The sequence below is a fragment of the Haliaeetus leucocephalus genome, unplaced genomic scaffold (assembly GCF_000737465.1).
Source record: "Haliaeetus leucocephalus isolate CR32 unplaced genomic scaffold, Haliaeetus_leucocephalus-4.0 Scaffold932, whole genome shotgun sequence".
NCBI lineage: Eukaryota > Metazoa > Chordata > Aves > Accipitriformes > Accipitridae > Haliaeetus > Haliaeetus leucocephalus.
Window position 1 is genome coordinate 3,511,823 of NW_010973368.1, and position 21,178 is coordinate 3,533,000.

General features: G+C 43.7%; 2 protein-coding genes across 4 annotated transcripts in view; both read right to left on the reverse strand.

Moving 5' to 3' along the window:
* The window catches only part of LTBP2 (latent transforming growth factor beta binding protein 2), a 99,136-nt gene extending 97,638 nt beyond the window's left edge, over positions 1-1,498 (reverse strand). The window contains exon 1 of the mRNA XM_010583712.1: positions 1,408-1,498. The gene's annotated coding sequence lies outside the window, so the exon portion shown is untranslated. The remainder of the gene's footprint in view (positions 1-1,407) is intronic.
* On the reverse strand, positions 121-18,482 carry AREL1 (apoptosis resistant E3 ubiquitin protein ligase 1). Of its 3 annotated transcripts, none has more exons than XM_010583709.1 (20): positions 18,464-18,482; positions 17,587-17,839; positions 16,359-16,418; positions 15,506-15,702; positions 13,566-13,803; positions 12,403-12,572; positions 12,144-12,324; positions 11,178-11,425; positions 9,369-9,446; positions 8,720-8,861; positions 7,604-7,725; positions 6,017-6,092; positions 5,532-5,641; positions 4,835-5,014; positions 4,561-4,686; positions 4,231-4,360; positions 4,086-4,144; positions 3,806-3,895; positions 2,637-2,812; positions 121-2,449 (listed from the first exon to the last, which is right to left on the reverse strand). In XM_010583709.1, exons 3-20 carry the CDS (start codon positions 16,372-16,374, stop codon positions 2,347-2,349), a joined length of 2,442 nt encoding a protein of 813 aa, XP_010582011.1. In that variant the 5' UTR covers positions 16,375-16,418; positions 17,587-17,839; positions 18,464-18,482; the 3' UTR covers positions 121-2,346. The 3 variants fall into 3 exon arrangements, with proteins under 3 accessions (XP_010582011.1, XP_010582010.1, XP_010582013.1); XM_010583708.1 differs by having other exon boundaries at positions 15,476-15,702; positions 18,464-18,481; XM_010583711.1 differs by lacking the exons at positions 15,506-15,702; positions 16,359-16,418 and having other exon boundaries at positions 18,464-18,481.
* Positions 18,483-21,178: the final 2,696 nt, after the last annotated feature.

The window sequence follows — 21,178 nt, forward strand, 5'->3', positions numbered from 1 at the left end:
AAGATGTCACTGGCAGAGCTGGCCCATAGCTACAAGGCTGGAAACATCCTCACCAGGTGAGACTGCAAGACAAGGCTGCAACATGGGAACAGCATTAAGCTACGCCTCCCAACAAACAGTCACCCACCTCGTCTCGGTCCCTGGAAACAGCAGTGAAGTGGTGGCATGGAGAACACAGGAGCTATAACTCTACTGACCATGGAAGCCATCTGCAGTGTAAATAAAATGGTACCATACTCTCCACCCAAAGGAGGTCAGGACCTTGCAGAATGGAGCCTGCACTAAAAAAGGGAGAACAGCCACTACTAAAGTGATCTGTCAGAGCGCAACAGTGGTAACTCTCAAGCTGGCAGCCTCCCAGCACCGTGGTGCCAGTGAGAGAATGAATTCACAAGGCAAAGAAATCCCCCTGAGTAGTCTCAATGTTCAGCTGGCTGCTTTTTGGCACCAAAATGGCTTATTTTTTTTTCTGTACAGAAGTAACACACTCAGCCCAAGAATGGTTAAGATGCTGCCTTAAAAACATTTTCTAGATGTAGAATGTTTCCCCCAAATTCCCAGTCAATTCAACTAAGGTATACTGGAAAAGCAATACAGTTATCTTAAAATATCCATACTGTGCAGAAATCTGCCCTGATCAGCTTGAGGACAGCAGAAAGGGACTGAAGAGGACGATGTGACTTTTTATCTAATACAGTGTTCTAAAATTAGCTCAGGGTTGCCAGTCTGAGACTCCATTCTGGAAGAAACTCAGTAATTCCATAATCCAGTGAAAGCTTACACTGCAGGTAGTAGCAATGCAGGTTTCTCACACTTTGACTCCTGCATGCCTTTGACTCCTGACCTGAACTGTTTAAGGGAGTGTTGAGAACTTAAAGATCTTGAATTTTGCTTCACTGAAGAACTCATGAAGATTCCCAGATTCCCCTTCCCTTTATTTCCCTGGGAAGGGCTGAATGGACTGCCAGCAACAACACACCGCAATCATAAGCTTACTTCTCATGCTGGCCTGCCCACTCCTCTCCCCACAAGCCAGACAACTGGGAGTGCAGGCTGTTGAGTGATCACTTGAGTGAAGTTCTTGTTTACATTTTGTGCTGGAAAGCCAGCAGCACTGAATGGAAAAGGAGGAAAGCAGAGCTGAAGAAAGAAGGTAGGAAGATTGGGAGGACAGAAAGCCAGCTGCTCTCCAGGCACCAGCACCCCTCTGGAAACTCTGCCTGAAATGCAGTAGAGAAAAAGAAGCCTCAGGCTGCTGCATGATAGAGGTAGAAGCCAAGACCCTGTGGGATGCCAGCATGGAGGTACCACGCTCTGCCCAGTACCATCACCCCAACAACAAATGCAAGCCCAGTGCACACTGTAGCTGCTTACTGACCTGTCACTGTTAGTACATAATATACATACCCTGAACGTGAATGTGGGATAGGCATTGGTGCTCAGCATTGAGGGATCACACTCATGCCCATACTCTCTCTCCTGAGGAAGGGAAAAGAAGGCAAGGGCATGGGACAGCTTCCTGTGCAACATCAACTGTCAGAAACATTCAATGGAGGAGAAACTCCTCTTCCAGTTCATTTGCAGAGGCTCATTACCAGCCACTGCTGGAGAAGGACGCTTCTGCTGCTGGACCCTGGCGGAGGTAGTACAGGATCACTGTCAGGGCCAGCACTTGTGCTCCAATGAGATTGTTCTCCCCTTTGGGTTACTCCCTCCAGTGGATACTGCCTATTTTTCTCTGTGGCACAGGCGACAGCAGCATCCAGAGCAAGATGGAGAAGGAGAATCAGAAACACTTCTGGGTCAGGTGCTGAAAGGATGGACAACCCTATACTCTTCATGAGTCATAGTTAGATGAGCTATCAGGGTAGCATTACTGTGGGAGTTGAGCCAAGACATGGAAAGTTACTAAGGCTTCCCATGAGCCAGCTTTCCAGCAGAGCTCCATGCTGGTCTTCCCCCTTCCTCCCAGAGAGCTACAATAAAGGCAGCTCATCAGATCTTCTGCACATCACTAACTTTTGCTTATGAACTTCATCTTCTCACAGAAGGATGGGGGTGCAGGGAAATCAAGTGTAGTATCTCCTTGATGAATGCACCACAGTCCTTTTGCTGTTTCACATTGAACCAAAAGGGAGAATGAGGGAAAGGGAAAAGATGAACTCTTGATGACATATTTGGGATACGGAAAGGCCACGTGACATCTTCTGGATGACAAGTTCCTTTACATGGAGTCTTTGCTCTGTGTCCATTGCCCATGTGAAGGGAAGGAGAACAAGCAGAGGACTGAACCTGGGTCTTGCCATGAAGAGCCAGGAGGCTAAGTTGTCTCCTGGAAAGGGGAAATCACAGCATGCCAAAGCCCTCACAACCCTCGCTGATGGCTAGCTGCAGCATCTTGTGCACTTCTTCATAGGAGTCATAAGTAGGGAGGCACAGCTGGTTAAAACTGTAAAACAAAAGAAAAATTTCATTCAGACTAGATCTGACAGGGGACCATCCCCATCAGCTGCTTTTAGATGGGTTGACACGAGCGTCACACACATTACATGTTATACACTGCTTGCTCACCACAACTAGCTGGTGTCATTCCCAAAAGCACAATGCAGAAAGTCCTACCACCCCAGGATACTTGCCAAGTGTGGGCTGTCGGCAAAGTACTGTGAGTTGGAGCTGCAATGATCTGGAAAGATGGACAGAGTGCAGCAAACCCTCCTGGGGGCAGCTGGGAGGAACCAGTTGTGAACTGCAAGAGCCTGGCCAGCTCTTCCTGCGTGAAACTAGAGACCACAGTCCAAAACCACCTCATGACCTGTTAGGAAACAGGAAAGGTAAAGCCAGTTCAGCCAAGCAAATCAAGTAGGCATATAAGCAAGTTGCAAGAAGATCAGTCAACTGCCCTTGCAAGCGAGTGCTCTACTAATAGTCAGAATTATTTTGTTTTACCAGGGTGACACATAGAGGCAAGTATTACATAGGTTCTTCTTATCAGTTAAGAGATGTCCCACGCTACTACCTCCCACCAGTCCTTTCCCTTAAAGGAGAAAGCTTATGCTCTCCCCACAGAGATTTTAATTTTAGAAATACCTGCATAGGCAATGAGGTAGGTTTACAATGCAGAAGCTCATTTGCTTCTTCCACTATGCTCATCTTTTACTTTTTCACATCCTCCGGTAATTTTGCAGGAAGGTGGAACCATCCCAGTGTTTACAGCTAGAAGCTCATACTCCCAATCTCTTTTCATCTTGGGTGTTTTGGCAGCTTCCATTATTTTTCTAACTGAAGCTGCTACCGTTCCCATACCCCTCCCACGGGGAAAGGCAGGGAGGGATGGGAACAATTACAGGGTACAAATTTAGGCTACTACATCAGTAGTTTTTACAACAGCACTGAATTCCAAACACTCCATGTTGGCTGCAATCATGATCTTCAAGCATCCCTTAGAGATAAGTGTATCACCATGAACATCTTCAGTAGCAATAATTCCCACCAATTCCTCCCAACTCCCTGCTGAACTGTTCTTAATTAGTGTTGTTGGATTTTCTTAAAAAGACCACTGCTGCTGATTTTTACCTGCTGGTAACTAATTAAGTATCACCTCTAGTCAGCCAGGCTGAAGGATTTCTCTAGGGTGAAACATTATTTCATAATGCGTGCAGTCCTACTCCTGACCCCCGAATCTTCCAGTTTGTCCTTCTGCAAGCTAATTTCCAACCAAGAAATCTGTTCGCAGTTTTAAGTTGTCTTCTGCTGTAGTTGGGATAACTGGTTTCAGCAAGGAGGATGGAGAAACCCTTTCACTTACCTTCTCACGGAAGTGCCAAGACCCTCCTACCACTACAGCATGTGCCTTGAAGTCACAGACACTGATATCTCCAGTACCGCACATAAGCAACTGAAAGGCAAGAGACTGCAGTCAGAAAGTCAGGAGCTCAGGAAACAAGGCAACAGTTACTGTGCAGATTACAAACATTTAAAATGCTTAGAGAATAAACATTTTGGCTTTATTCCAGATCCAGAAAGCACTTCCATTGTCGGAGAGGAGGGGAAGTAAGGGTAGAGATGCTTATGGAGGCAGCAATTACCTCAAGCTCATTCTCATCAAAAATAGCCAGGAGGTTCTCAGGAACTAACTCGTTAAGACCTGGAAGAGAAGAGGAGAGAAATGCAGCAAGAGCTATCCTCTGGGACATAAAGGCAGAAAGGAGCGGGGAGCAGACAGCCTGTTACCTTTCAGGAAGTGATCCACTTCCTCTCTAACCTGATTGGCCAGCCTGTATTGCGCAAGCAGATTTAGATACAAGATTTTGTTTTCATTGGTCACTGGTATTTGAGCCCCTCCTGTCACCAGTTCCACCACCTGAAAACAGAAGAACACTTGATCTTGAGTGTGACCAGCAGCATTCCCCAAACCTGAACTCCCAACCAGAATAAACCCAAGCAAGGAGCTACTGCCCAGAGTAAGCTCAATTTTCTGGGGCACAAAGGAGAGTTCTCAGCCACCCCTGCTACAGGCAGAAGGGGTTAAACTGTCCCACCTTCAGGAACTGCCTCCCTCACCTTCTCCAGCTGTCCTGTTTTGCTATACTTCTCTTCAGCAAAGACCAGATCCATCTCGCTCACATCATTGTTTAGTATGAAACAAACTTTGGATTTATAGAATTCTGGGTCATCTGTTTCAAAATACTGTGTGAAAGAAAAAGAAGGCAGGGACACGGAGGGAAGAAAGAAAAACATACATTGTTAACCAGGACTCTGGATCTGCTTCTACTACACCAATGCTCAACCTCTCCCCACACCAATACAGGCTTCAGACAAGGCTGGGAAGCTTTACCTTGTAATGCATACGAAGCCCTATGATCTGAGCCAGGAATGATCTGGTGAAGCGAGCTCGAACCAGTTGTTTGTAAGCACCTCCCAGAGATGATTCATAAAGACACTTTCCTACTAGGCGGCCTGCAAATTCATATACTTTGAGTCGTAAATATGTGGGACGCCCTGGATTTGGATGCACCTGTGAAGATGAAGCAAAATGAAATATCCAAGTACCAGACAAGACTAATAAAAAACAAGTATGGGACTAGTTCAAGTCACTGCATCTCTCAGGCTTCCCCAGAAGCTTTAGTGTAATATTCTCAAAGCCAAGCAACAGAAGTAAAATGCCTGAGCCTGCCTAGGAAGAATACAAAATGTTTCACATGCACAGGCCAGAAGCTGTACAAGAGCAGAAAAGGATTCTGAAACATTCAGATCCAACAAAACCTCTAGACACTCTGATGCCACCTCCTCTTGCTCAGAAATCCAGCCTTCCCTGCTGACTGGCCACCCTCTGCTGTTCATCCAGCCAGTTCTTTGACACTTCAATGGGTTAAGATCATTAAGCAAAGCTTTGAGAAAGGCACTGGAAGTGACTGTGCAGGCAAGCTAAAGAACGGGTAAGGTTGAACACCACTTAATAGCAGCAACATTACTTAACCATCAGCATGTCAATGCACACATTTCTGTGCATTCAGCATAGGAACTGCACTCACCAAGGCCTGGTTGTTATCACTAAAGCGGGTAAAGAGTTGATTGGTGGTATCAAATAACGCCTTACAGATGAGCTCAAACCACTCTCTGCGTGGACCTCCCCAGTCCAGAGCTACAAGATAAAACAAGCCTGGTCATCCATGGGTCATCAATTCAAGAGTTTCATGAATGCTGCTCACTATTACCTGACATGACAGCTCATCACCGTGAACAGCTCTATAGCAAAAAAGCAGGAGACAGGGACTCTAGAACTTTAGGTTCTGCTCCAAAACCTAGTCCTGATATTTTTTATTTGGGCCTCAGGTCCCTATGTAAAGCAGGGATAGAATAGCACTGGCAGGATAAGTTGCTAACATCTGTGAGAAAGTGATAGTACTGGAAAGCCACAAAGGATAGCCATATTACAAGAAACCAGAATTTCAGACTAAAACTACTCCACCATCATTCCTTTCACTTCCTCCTTAAACATATTCACAAGATAACTCACCTTCTTCATCCTGAAAAATCACTTCAAAGTTTTTGCTCCAGTCAGAAACAGAAAAATTTCGTGTTGCTTTAAAAGACTGCAAAAAAAAAAAAAAAGCAGCAGCCATTACTGCTTGGCACCCCATAGCCAATATGCAATCCTGCACATGTGGATAGGCAATTTAAGCAACACAAAAACCAAGAAACAGTCTAGTACTCTCAAGTATAAAAGTGAGAATTAGGAACTCCTAAGGTCTAATTCTTATTTGTCCAAAGCCACAGAAGCCCATTCCTCATTTTCTATTATAAGACACATTATCCACATACAGCTCGTCTTAAAACCAGTGTGAGGTCTTAGCACAGCACAGATGTATCCCTCTCAAGGCTGCAGTACAGTATTGTTTAAAGTATTAAAATGCCTGTGGGAAGGAGCAATTTCTGTAAAGCACTCTCAGCCCACGAATTAGAATTAAAAAAGGAACATTTCAGAGAGCATTAGAAAATAGCTTCAAGGGTTCACTGAGTGCATACTTAAAGCAAGTCACGATGCAAAAAAGTAGCAAAATATTTCCAGTGTCTAGAACTTGCTGTGTCCTGATTCTGGATTCCAATTAAAGAAAATTTAGAAAGCTGCACAGCAGTCCTCAGTCATACAGGTAGCTTTGGCTTAGCTTATCTTCAAATAGGTTAGAGCATCATGCTAGTCATACCTCTGGGTTAAACACCTTGGTCACATTCATTGTGCTTGTCAACCTTGGACACTAAAGCTTACATTTATTATTGTTATGGCCCTTAATTTATTTTGTCTTACCAGGCTGTAACACCAGTGCTCATGACAGCGCAGGAATTTCCAAAATAGGAGGAAAAATAGTCATGGAAATGCTGTTTAGAAGTGAAGTCATTTTGTAGCAAGCTATTAACCGAAACATAATCTCATAAACACTGCAAGCTTGTACGTGCAGAAAATATTCTAAAACACAGATTTACTGCATGTAAGTCAAGGGAAATCCCAGCCACTCCTGCTTTCCCCAGAAATGTTCTTTTCCATCTTTATAACATTACTGTTGTGAGACACATGTGGAAACAATAAGTCAGGATAACTGCCTGCGCTGTGGACACAGTATTTAGAATGTCAGTTAAAAACTGTATTATATGAATGATGCTTTTTTAAATTCGATTTTAGAAGCACATCAGGTCAAGTCAGTATCAGTGAAGACTTAGCAGATTTCCTGCTTTTCCAGGCTATGCACGCATTTACCCTAGACATCTCTCAGGGCTTGATTTACTCTGCGACGAGTTCCTTAAAAATTTATCAGAGCTGAAGTTTCCTCATTACTTAAGAAACTGATCTGATCTTACTGGCTGTAGAGAAGGAACACAGCATCCCACACAATACCAAACCTGAACACAGAGGAGCTACCTTGAGATTATTTTTTTTTCTTTTTTTTCCATCTCAAGCTGTCTACTGGCATCTGCCTTGAAACAGAAGGACTAATTATTTTAATGTGGTTGCCCCAGCACATGCCAGTTTAGATTTCTTTAGGCACTGAGCAGAAAAAAAAAGAATGGAGGAAGCATTGGACTTAAGTGAAGTGACCTATACACTCACCGACTCCAGCAGACAGTGACGGCTGACCTTCAGCGTGACCTTCGAATGAGGTCTTTTCATATGCACCTGACGTAGCTCTCGCTGAAAGAAGTTCACTTTGTCCTGGAAGGTCTCTGAGCCCCCTGAGAATAGTGACAATTTGGGTCAGGCCTCAGCTGTCAACATCTCGAACATCTAGAAGGCATTCCTAAGACTAACTGCACAGGTGTCCTGTTTTTGGCTGGGAAAGTTAACTTTCTTTCTAGTAGCTGGTATAGTGTTATGTTTTGGGTTCAGTATGAAAATAATGTTGATAGCAACAACGAAAAACATCAGTGTATTAAGTGGTGTTTATACCAAGTCAAGGATTTTTCAGCTTCTCATGCCCAGCCAGCAAGAAGGCTGGAGGGGCACAAGAAGTTGGAAGGGGACACAGCCAGGGCACCTGACCCAAACTGGCCAACGGGGTATTCCATACCATGTGACATCATGCCCAGTATATAAACTGTGGGGAGTTGGCCTGGGCGGATCACTGCTTAGGAACTAATGGCATTGGTCAGCAAGTGGTGAGCAATTGCATTGTGCATCACTTGTTTTCTATATTCCAATCCTTTAATTATTACTGTCATTTTATTACTGTTATTACTACCATTATTAGTTTTTTCCTTTCTGTTCTATTAAACTGTTCTTATCTCAACCCACAAGTTTTATCTTTTTCTTTCCGATTCTCTCCCCCATCCCACTGCGGGGCGGGAAGTGAGTGAGCAGGTGCACGGTGCTTAGTTGCTGGCTGTGGTTAAACCATGACAACAGGTCAGCTTTACAGCCCAAGGATGAGTTTTTTACAGCAAGGTTTGGAGACAGAACTCTAAAGGCAGTTTGCAGTTAGTCTTGCTGACATTCAGATACTCACAGGTGTGCTTTCAAAGAGCCTGACAGAAAAGCCAAACTGAAAAGGAACAGCTGGCATGATGAAATACATTCACTGGAAGCACCAACAGGAACAGAACATGAGACTCTGGGAATCAGAGTCCTCATTAGAGGTCATTCAGTGCTAGCAATCCTCATTCCCTGGGGAAACCAGCAGACTCAAGTGCTAACTTCCTGATTACTGTACCCACCTCACCACCCCTTTACCTATGTTTTTATGCAGAGAGCGAATGAAAGTGGCTGCCAAGATGTTCCTCTCCTTGCAGCTGAGCTCCACAGGGGGTTGGATCCCATCATCCACCACCAGTGTCAGTAATTTGTGCACAGGGTCAGGACCAAGGTATGAAAACTAGCAGCAAAAAGATGCAAGAACGGGTAAACCCATCATGCAGAAGGCACAGTATGTTCAGTAGACAGAGCAACACCACCTGTGCTCTAAAACTTTCTCTGCTCTCTTATGTAGATGTAGTTAACAGGAACACTATTTCAAGCATCCAGACTCCAGTTAGGAGGCTGCTTCAAACTTCACACCCTAGCCTAGGGGCTTCAGTAGACACCACCACAGCATTTTAGCAAGGTTGTGAGGAAAATAAACATGGGAAATGCAAAAGGAATCAAGATTTTTGCCTAGCATTGGGACAAAGGGCAGGAAGGAGTGATACAACTGGCTCCTATTCACAAATATTAGCAGAATTCAGGCAATGAGAGGGAATTCCACAGTTGAATCTTATGCAACAAAATGTTGTTGTGGGTGGAAGCCCTTCTCTCCAAAAGGAAAAATCAAACTGTGATTCATCACAAGGACCACAAGATAACAACAGGAGGTGCAGTGACAGCTGCACAGAAAAAGACTCACCTTTGTGCCAGGACATACTCTAAAGGTGAAAAGGCGCCATGGAATAATCTTCAGGTAAAATTCTTTCACTGAGAATTGCTGAGCAACCACAAGGAAAAGAAAATGTTAAAGGTCACACATCTGTTAAGGGCTGTCCCTGAAACACATGAGGCACAGGACAAATCCATAAGGCCAGGCCTCCCTTCAACCCCAGGGACAGGTTTCTGCAACATTTGGTGAAATCTTCTTCTGGCACAATACATAAAAACCCTTAAAGCTGTACAGAACTGTAAGCAACTTGTCAGTAAGATTTTACTGCATGTATTTACGATGCATGCGGGATCCCAGCATGACACGTTTTACAGCAATAAGCCATTGTGTTCAGCAGAACATCACCAGTCTAATTGGAAGGTAATGTTAAGTACACTTGATAGGCTGAATTCAGGACAAGTCTGTAATGCATTAACAAGAAGGGTTTGGAAAAAGTCACACTAACAGCACTATTGCTACTACTCCCTAATTTTCACAAACATTTCAAACAACTTTTGAAAAGCACTTGCAATTGCTAAGTCCAGGAGGTTTGCAGAAATTTCTTCTCAGTGTATTTCTGCCAGAACAAATCACTAACTGTGGAACTGTCATCTTCTGGAGCACAAGCTAAGATGAAATTTTAGCATCTTTAGAGAAAACACAACCATTTCCTGCACAAGCCTGTTCTAGCTGCAATGACTGGAAAAAATGACAAGCAGCATTTCTCCAGAAACAAAGCAAATATGAACAGCAACCCCTTAAAGAAATAACAGCATAGTAAGTTATCTGCTGTGCAGGACAGATGCTCTAGATTATATATAGACTTATCCAGGGATACAATTACACAGACATCAGAATTGCATTAACAACTCTGGCACCTAAAGGGAACCTGCAACAGTACCCACTTCTGTTGATCTCCTTTACCAGGTAACACAATAGAAAAAAGAGTACAAAAGTCCAGAACGATACCCCAAGGATGAAAGGATGCTGAGCTCACAAGGACCCAGCACTCACTCCCAAAGTAGTTCTTAGAGCTGCACGCAGCAGAGATTTAGAACTCTCTAGCAACACTCTATCCTGTAACTGTTTTACAGCCCTCTTTCTCTCTTTGTCAGGAAAGCAATTCCTTAATTAGTCTTTCACTTTGATGTCTATCACTGCATTTTTCAGAATGCATTCAGATCGCTAGATTAGCAAAGTGAATTTAAGTTTATTAGTAGATTTAGCAGAATTTTCTTTCTAGTTTCCCTGATGCTTGTAGACAATAATAAGGGGTAATAGTTTCTGTTAACATATTCTTACTATAAAGAATCCTGTTTCTCTTGACTTGCTTGAATCCTGTTTCTTCTGTTTATACATTTACCTTTTGTCCTCTGCCCATTTTTTTTCCTTTTCTTTGCCCTGGAACATTCATGAAACAGGACAAAGACATAAAATCTGAGAAGTCTCTTCCTCTATGTTCCAATCTACAGGTATCAGAAACTGAGAAAGGGTATTGCAGGTCTGACTTGAACAGAGCTAAGGCAAGGCAAACAGACTATCTATTGAACAATCAGTGAGAAAATTCCCAGTAGGCTTTGGGTCAGACCTAGAAAGACTCATGGAGTCCTAAAACTTCAAGGAGCATTTTAACGTTATTCTCAGTCTACTGAGACGTTTTACTGCCTAGCCTTAGGCAAACCTTTTTTAACCAAATCTGAGGCACCTAAATCTGGAGCTAAGATACAGGGCACAAGGAAGCTCTTCAGTCGCAGTGTACTTTAAACGTGCACCCAAGAGTGGTAACTTTGTGATATCTACCTTAGGTGACACATAGCAGTACACTTTTTTAGGTTTCTTCACTTTCTCAGGTGTTTGGCTGTCAGAGGGAGAATCTTCATCTTCATCCTCAGTTGCAGTAGAAGGACGGCGCTGGGAGGAGCTCAGGTGCGTTGGTGGAAGTTGCCACTGAGTGTTGGTATAACTAGGAGCATCATAAAGGTAGGCTTCAAAGTAAATACTGACACCCGAGGTGGACACATTGCGTTCTACAATGTTCTTTTCATTCTCTGAGTGAAACAGATAAGAGAGTTGTGTAAATCTTAACGGAGACCACAATAAAAAAGTAAAGAATCCACAGACCACCAGCAAATTAGTTGCTATGATTTTAAAGAAAAGGCTACACATCCAAAGGAAAATCCGGTCAAGTGAAACTGATGAAGAGAACCCAGGAGTGGGATAAAAAAAGATTTCAAGACAGCAGTTTGTCTGTCCTGGCTTCAGTGACCGGTTGAAGAAAAAAGGGAAAAAGGCATACAGAACCTCCCTCTCAGAGCACCAGCTTGAAGGCATAGCCACTTGACAGCCATATTGCAGACTGGCTTACTCATGAAGAAACCAGGAATTATAAAATTGTAAAAAAGCACATAGGTCACATGCACTGTCATTCATCTATATACAATACATGACTGGCTCACTCCCAGTATGGCCCAGATGCTAAGTACTAGCAAGCAATAAAAATTGCCTAATTTCAGAGGTAAACCTCCGGAGATAGGGGAAAAACACATGTGCTTTTATCAGCTGGTGAAACAGAGTATCAGCCTTCAGAGATGTCCCTTGTCAGGAGCAAATTCATTTACCTTAGCATTTTTAAATGAATAGGCATTCCTTGAGCAATTAAGCATGGCTAGCCTGCAGGGAAGCCACATTTAGCTCTGCCACACAAGTGTGCAAAGCATCTTGTAAGAGGACACCTGGAGAATGAATACTGAGTAGGTCTCGACTCACCACTTAGAACAATGATGTCAAAATCACCATTGCTTATGGGCTGGTTCTGGTAGGAGATGCAGGCATGGAAACACCCCCTACAGTGCAAGGTGAGTCGGAAGAACACTTCGCAAGTCTGCCGGTTGGACACCACAGACTTCTCAAACACAACGTCAGAGCTCTCTTCTTCTTGAGGACCCAGCTAAACAGAAAACAAATTAATAAAGGGGGCTCTCTAGCTCACCTGAAGTCAAGCAGCAAGTGATGAGGTTGCACTCACCTCATGGATGGAGAGGCTGTAATTGTGCTCATCTATCAGGGACACAGAATTGCTGGTGGGATTGTCATACTCATCTCTGGGAACTATCTGCAGAGTGTGCTGCTGTCCACAAGTCAGCACCAGAGTGGAGAAATGGCAGACGATTTTGGTTTTGGAGGGAACCACCATCCCTTAAGACAATAACAGTTTAGAGTCAAACAAATTCCAAGCTGAAGCTACCAAGAGCAAAGGAAAAGCAACTGGGGCACAATATCCTTGAAAATGGATCAAATCTAAACACATTCTATACCCCTACATTCAAAAAATAAAGTATCTGAGCACTGAAATACATGATGTGGTGCACAGGGTTTGCCTTGGGTCAGAAACTTAATACTGATATAGCAAACGCAGTTACTAGCCTTCTAAAGAATGTTTTTTCCACTATTCTAACCTTCAGCTCAAGAACTTGCTCCCACTGCACATACAAAATACAAGTCAGCTGACATCCAAGGAAACCTGCAAATTCAGCTTACCAAAAAAACTTTAGCCTGAAGGGTATCCAAATTAAACCTGAGCTTCCCCTTTCTGACGAGGTACATTAGCAAGCTTTGTATCTATTCACAATGCAATGGAATAGAGGTACTTTCAATGAACATGTACATGAAATATAAAAGATGCTGATTGGGGTCAAAAAACAAAAGTAGAAGGAAACCAATTTAAAATGGATAAAAAAGTTTTTAAAGAAGCATATAATCAAAGGTATCAACTGCTCCAGGAGCTTAAAGGAATAGAGTAGGGTATTCAAAAGAGGAAGAGTCAAATCATGACAGCATTTCCAATTCAGAGGCAAATAACTCAGTACTTTTACAAAAGGCATTCTCTGACTACTGGATGGATCACGAAGAAGTTACTACAAAACAGAGAACATGACATAAGTGGTTAGGGAGTTTAAGCAGCACTAATGACTTATTCTGTAAGGCAGTTTCTATTTTGCCACGTACTGGTAGTCACAAGTATGTTTTAGTCATGGGTCTATTGCTGGGATCTACACATGGCAAGAGGAAAATGGTAAAGGGTAACCCTTTCCCTGTCACCTACCTATTTTAGCTGGAAACACATTTACCTAACTGCCTCCAATACCTCCAAATCCACTTTGAATCATTAGAGGGCCAGTTAGATCTTACCTGGCTGGAACACCTTGTAGTACGGGCTGTAAGCCACATTCAAGCCACCGAGTTTTACAGTGATCTCGTATCTCCCAGCCCTGCGCACAGTGAAGGCCACTTTCACCACATTGGAATTAGGCTCCTGAAGAACTTCCTGGGTTACAGGAATATCAATTGCTAGCTCCACATGGCAGATGTGAACTCGCAGCCCCACAGGCCGGTGAGCAGGGAAGGGTTGCCCATTTTTATAGAATAACTGCATGGGAAATGGAGAAGTCCAGGTCAGCAAAAATATGCAGTGCACAGAGGAAGAGAAAGCAAGTCGCCTTGAGGAAACAAGGGCAAGAACCCCAGCTCAGCAAAGGAAAAAAAATTAAGAGCCAGCTCTGTCACACAGGCCGTGTTCTCCAAAGCAAACAGGGCACAAGTGGGCATTGAACAGCCTCATTCTCTTTTGTGCTGGGGTTCAAATGAGTGCCCTGAAAAGAAGGTGCCACTAGGCATTTCTTCTCTGCACTGTTAGTGCAATATCAGAGCAGAAACCAAGAGAACCCACTACCAAAAGGAAAAAAGCAAAGCTACATCCTTTCAGAGAAACAAGCAGATCTTGTCCATTTGTACAGCTAAGCTCTGGAAAAGCTCTCACCAATTTATTACAGAAAACAGTTTGGAGAAGATGCTGACCTATGGAGCTGACCCAGTCTGTGCTGATAAGAAGCATCAGCATGAAAACGACGTGTTAGATAAAATCACAGGCAGCTCAATCACAGAAGTGATCTGCTGGACAATTTCAGAGGGTAACATACCTCAACCAGTACTTCCTTACAAGGAAAGAATTACACCTTGAAACCCTATGCGCATGGCTCTTCAAGAGCTGCAGCTTGTGGCCAGACCCTGCCTGCCATCTGCAATCAACCTGCAATCAGCAAGAGGTTACTATTATTCCGTTTCTAAATAAGGGAGGTCGTGGGGCCTGAAGTAGTACGTATCTTGACTGTCAGCGAGAGAAAACAGTGCATGCAACAGCTACTGTTGATGAATAAAGGGCTAAGCAAATGGGAGACAAGCATGAAGTGGAAGGGCACATTGCTGGAGCTGCCATAAGTGAGAGTCAGTAAGGTGAAGGGAATAAATTTAAACAGCAGGAACAGAACAAGTCCCTTTCCCCTCAGCTCTTTTTCACTGCCTGCCCTGGAGTTAGAACACCTTATTCACCTTCAAGCAGAAGGGTTTTCCTCGCCTTAGCAGGAGGTATGGGTATGGCAACCTAGCTGAACCTTTCTTCTTATTTCAATACCCTTCTTGGTAGGGAAGGTGGGGCAGAAAGGTGGGCACGAGCCCAGCAAATCTGTTCAAACTTTCTCCACTTAGTTTCAAACTCTCAGCGTTCAGCCCCTCACCTATCTTATTTGTATACTTGTCTCATTCCCCTAGACTTGGCCTTTTGGTATTGGAGAGAAAAAAGAATCCTTGGCAGGCTTTTCCAGGTCAGACAGAATAACACTCAATTTTGGAGGAATGGGGAGCAGCCATGAAGCTTTACAATTCTTGAGTTGTTAAAACACCCATTCCCATGCTCCCAACTTCAGCTGCACAACCAAAAGATAGCACCAAGTCTGCTGAAGGCAAGGCTCAGCCCACTCACTTCCCAGTAAAGGAAGCAGTAGATAGGACAAGCCTGGTCTCCTCCGGTTCTTCAGAGGATTCTAAAGAGAGGGAGATAAGATTTTAAGGAGCGCAAACCTCAGCTATGCACTTACAGAGTTCTGCAACACAACTATGGGTGGCAGAAGACATAAACAGATAGTTTTCTTACTCCTAAGTTACATCCACCTTGGCCCCAATAAAAAACATTTGAAGAGCCCATCCCTAACTCAGACCTCTGTTCCTGCCCCCAAAGCTGCATGGAAACAGAAATATTCCCTTACATGCACTCGGAAGGCCATGCTATGGCCCACCTCATAGGGGTCCTTCCAATCCCAGGAGATTTTGCAGGACCGGGGATCCAGGTAGTTGCCTCGCACGTAGTCATAAATAGTTCGCTCCCCTCGGCGTTCCCGGTCCTCATGCTGAAGGAAGCTGACTATACGTGCGGCAAGCTCAAAGAGGAACTTAATGGTGAAGAAGAAAACTACCACAGACACTGTGATCCCACCTGCAGTAAGGAGAGAAGAGAGGGTGGTTGCAGCAGCATGGCTGAGTCAGGCACCAAAATCTCCTCTGTGTGAGCCCAAAATGCCTTTTATTAATGACATTCTACTCAACTGCAAATTAGGTGTTTAAGGCAGAAGCTATTGTGTGAACACTTATGGTTTGTGTTATGCTACAAGTAAGGTTAGAAAATAACAAGTCCCTTAAAACTCTGCAAATGACTGCAAACAGAGAAAATATGTAAAGGTGGTACAGAGTCTCCAGTATGGCTAGCAGACATCCCAACAGAAGCATGGAATTCCCTTTGAGCTGCAAATTAGAACTACAGAGATTCCTTTAAGGAAAACAGTTGTATAACCACACAACCCCTGCATATCACATTAAGGCTGGATTAAGAAGCATCATGGAGGCAACAACCCTGCACTAGTTCCTGAAAGAAAAAGTAAGGGAGTGGCTTAGGAATGAGGTCAATGGAAGGACTTTAGGAACAAGAATAGTGGAGAGGCAAGTCTGCCAGGTGGAGGGCACAGTGTGGGGTGACAGTAACTTCATGTTTGTTAGGTAGACTCTGAACTAACATGAAAGCAGAGGCTTTCAAGAAATCCTTCTAAAGCCTATGGAGAGGTCAACAAAGACAGTGGCAGCCTTTCCTTCACTTACCAATAATGTAAAACATCAGGTCCCTTCGGTGAGACACACAGCCGAGGATCACAGCTGCATCTAGAACACAAAATAGGCCAAGTCCAGTCCAATGACTCTTCCTCACACACACTGGCCTAAACTTAATCTATGATTCCTCAGACAAATACCTATCGAACATCTATCTTCCTCTCCAAGGACATCCCTAAAGCATTATTCCATAAGACTGTGATTTATGCAAACAGCATAGCATGCTACAAGGAACAGTTCTCCCTCAATCACAGATTCCCATTCAGATTCAGGGATCTATAAGGACAACATATTATCCTCAGAAACCAGTGAGAGCAGGCTCTGGCTGCTGCAAGAAGGAGCTACTTTTTGCAGGATCACTAAGTTTGACAGCACCAGCCAAAAGCCACTCATCCAAACTCTCACACCTGCTTGCTTCTGCAAGTCACAAAGTTAACTTCTAGTCTGCCATGAAAGCACATCACAGAGCCACCACCAAAATGGACAGAAGATGACCCTCAACCAGCAACCTTAGAAGAAAAAGCTATGGAATAAAAGGGTTGCAGACAAGACCATCCCCATTTGTTCAGAACAAACAAAATCCTTCTAGGGCAGAGCTGAATCCATTTTTTGCCCTGTAACTCTACTACAGAAAGTACGAATGCAACTGGAAAACAGTCCATCTGTATTTTTCTGCTCACTTCTGCAAAGCAGAGCCTCTCCACTGAAACTCTCACTGATCAACATACAAGCTAAAACCTTGGTTTTGTACACTATTAAGATTACAGCAATTTTTAGAGACACCAATCTAGAATCAAGTTCTCACTGAGGGGACTGCTAAACAAACATGTAGTAAAAAGACCACACCCAGAACAACAACATGCTGTTTGGTTGATAAGACATAGCTGACAGATGGAAGAGCAGCAGCAAGGAACGTGACAAGTAGACAAACAATTTGGCATACACTAATGCATACAATATAGCTCGCCATGTCACCACTCAGTTAGTGAGAAGCTACATTGTGCATTCAAGCCGCTTTTTCTATTTATTTTTTTTAAACAAACACAAAAGGGGAGTTATTTATCAGTCATCTCAACAGCAGCAGCAACGGACAGCAGCATGCAGAAAGCTTAAATGAGGTATTTCCTCCCAACAATAGCCATGACTTTCCAACCTAGCAAATACCATTTGATGGCCTCCACAGATACTCCAACCCTCCAACCAAAGAGCAATCACATACCTTTACACAAGTGTCCATGTTCTAAAAGCCAAAAGGGGGGTACCCATTCTTCAGCATCCTTCCTCTTTGTGCCCAACACTGGGGCTAATGTCAGCAAGAAGAGGCCATAGAGAAGATTATCACAGAGGGAGAAACTCCTGGAACTTGCATCACAGAATCACTGCTGAAAGGTGAGCACAGCAATTTCCTCCTCTTTGTGGAAAACGGTTGTCCTGCAATATTGCTCCCTATAGCCTGCTGTTTGCTAGCTTCCCTGGAAAAGAAAAAAAATGAGAGAGAAAGGTTAGATGTCTCCACTGTTGTGGGCAAATCTAGCAAGTAGAAACACATGAGAGGTGTAAGATGCAAGAATATCACTAGACGTCAAATGCATAGGAGATGAGCTATAAAGGATGGCGCAGCTAAGAACCTGCGTGCTATTTATGAGGCGTGCTAAGGAGCAGGTACCACTTCAAGCCTTCACAACCCACAAAATGTCATGTACTATTCTCAGACTGATTTTGCCCAAATCTAGAGGGCTATTTATAGACAAGCCTAAAAATAATTAAATAAATAAATCTTTGAAAGTTCTTGGATCTCAAAGCAAACTAGATAATTTCTTTTGTTGCTCTTGTTTTAGGTATTCAGGAAACTAGTATCCTCATAAGGCATTTCAGTTTCAGCAGCACTATCCACTAAATTACAGTCTACTGTCAAGATTGAGATTAAAAAAAAAAAAAATTTTTAAAAAAAATCTAACAGCAAGGATTGATGCAGCCCACAAAAAACAGGACATATGCCAGAAGAAAAGCCACAGAACCTACACAGTCGGTATCTACTCATTCAGAACACAGGTTATATAAACGAGTGAGAATAAAATGAACAAACCCACACTCACCACAGCAACTCTCTGTAAAGAGAGTCAGCTCTTCCGGGGATGTAAGTGATGCACTCCTTCTGCCTGCCATATCACTGCCTCAGCTGCCACTTCCTTCTTACTCCCGCCTCATCTACCTTCCTCTTCAGATGCCTCTTATTTCCCTCCATCCCAATAATCATACAGATCTGGCAGCCTTTGCATACGTCCACTAAGCTTTCTAATGCATATGAAAACCAACAGGTAAGTCTGTGCAGAGCTCTTTGATTGTGCTGCAGAAGCAGCCAGACTCTCACTCTCTTTTCCTCCCCCACATCTCAAGGAAAATCCCACCCACTCAGCTATTTTCTTCTTTCCTCTGCTTGAGCAAACAGTGTTGCAGTCCCCAAGGCATAAGTTCTCATTCTCTTCCTAGATGAAGGTTTCTAAACTCATATCTCTGTGTACTAAGAATCACAGACTTCGCAATTTCATTGGTATTTGAGTTCTTTCACAGTACCTATCCAAGCTGTGCTACAAATGGCTGGTTGAAACTCTGCTCCAGCTTGGCCTGGCTGTGGAAGGTGTGTGGTTCCTCCCCACACAGCTGAGGAATTTCACAGAAACTTATCAATATTTGGGAATCTATGAGATCTCCCTCCAGCATCTTACAGAACCACTCTCTTCATGTCACTGAAAAAACAACACAAAATTGGCCCTGTGGGTTCATCTACCCAAGCCATTTCTGCCTCAGTCCATAACTCTTTCCCTTCTGTAAAGCATACCACAAGTGACACAGACTCTCTCTCGAAAACATAAAAAGAGAAAGACCCATCACTTCAACTACAAGATTTTTAAGTCAATTGAAGCCTGAGTATCTTGATCTGGGTTGCAGAATTTCAGCGCTCACTGGACACAGGGAATTAATTATCTCCCTCAATCAGCACAGCAACTTCTCATTTTATTATCTCTACATGAAGTGGTAAACAAGACACCAAGTCAGGTGGCCACCAGAGATGAAGTGGCTGTCATACAATCAACTTCCCTCTAGCATACACACTGCCATCAGCTTTAAGGAGGCTCTTGCAGCTAGGATACATTGGGGTAAAGAACCAAGTTGCGAGTATTTGGTATCCAAGATATGTTGCCACTCACTTACCAGAATGTAGATCTAAATTAAAATAGTATCTCTGCTAAGAACTGCCAGCTAACAATCTGGGAAATGAATTCTGAAAATCAGCAATATAAGGTGCCATCATAGCTAGGCTGGAAAAAAAATGCTGAATTGTCCGACAGGTCTTAGTGATCCAAGGACAGAGCAAGCAACGGTCTCCTGCCATCTGCAGGGAAAGTGGGGATTTGGAAAGCTTCACCTTGGTTTGACTCCAGGAGAAGTACTGGCAGAATCAGCATAGACAGTATGGAATCATAAAATAAACCACATTAGTGCTATTGCTTCTCTCAAGTCAGCAAGGAAAGGAAGGTCAGTAATGGGAAAACATTTTGTTTGTATTACTGCTGCTGTGAAGCCAGAAGAACACAGTACAAAGCTCCAGAAGGAAGCACAAGTGTAGCTGCACATACAAAAGGAACTGTAACACAGTAATGGCACATTTGTGTGGCTACTGCTATGATGCCAGTTGGGGGCATGCTATACAGAACTGATTTACTGAGGTCCTAGGAAATCTGTTGTGCCTCTTGGTTTTTTTCGGTGCACTGATAAATTTAACTTCCTTTCTTGTCTCCCTTGACAAGTTCTAAAACTAAGAAGATGGACTTAAAACCTTTCTGCAGGTTGATACTACCTCATCCAACCAAGAAGAGAGAATCCTTCATCTCTGTGCAAAACATCCTCTCGATCCACATGCACAAATGTCCACCACCAATGGCACGTGTGTCTCATGCCACGCACAAGACGACAATTCTCTTCTGAGTAAAAAGGCACAGTATTTTCGCACATTAAGTAGAGCATGCACAAACCAACAAACAGGAATGCCCATGGGAACCTAACTTTAAAATACACCCACAGAAGACTGAAGAGTCAGCGCAAAAGGCACTGAGCAGGCTCCAGTATCAGCTGTCAAGGACAAAAGCCACATCAATGGCCAGTGTCCATACAAAACAGTCATTCTCTCATCAGGGCTGGGATTTGTCATACACGTTTACACACAAGCCAAATAAAATAGTGACAACAGGAAAAAAAAAATAACATGGGAGGCTTTTGCCAACTGCCTAAGTCTACAGACTTTTCATCACAACTGAACCACCACCAGGGCTGTCAGCTCCTCCCGCCTTCCTCAAACACAGCAAGCCAGCCAGATGGCAACTTCCAGGCCAGTCTCGTCTGGTATGATCACCCAGGTGGAAAGCTTAGCCACGGTTTCCCTAACAAACTGAGTTCTCCTTTCAGCCTAATTTTCTTCCTCATTGTCAGAGCCTCAGTCGTGGTTCTACTGAGGCCAGCGCTTCAGGAAAAAACTCCTGCATAGTACCTCACTGGCTGCATATCTGCTTTTTCTGACCAGCACACCAGATAAAACCAGTTGTATTTGGAAGATACCAACAGCTGCCAGTTCTCACTAATCCCAAAAGCTTACACGAGAAAGATAACAACAAGGAGGCCTCTCTCTCACCCTTCCCTGCACAGGGCACTAGAAACCAAGTGCCTGGGACTAGTCTGAGAACATGGAGAACGTTTCCTTATGTGTGCAGAAGAGATACTTCAGGTCAGACTACACCATTACGGCTGGGGGGGGC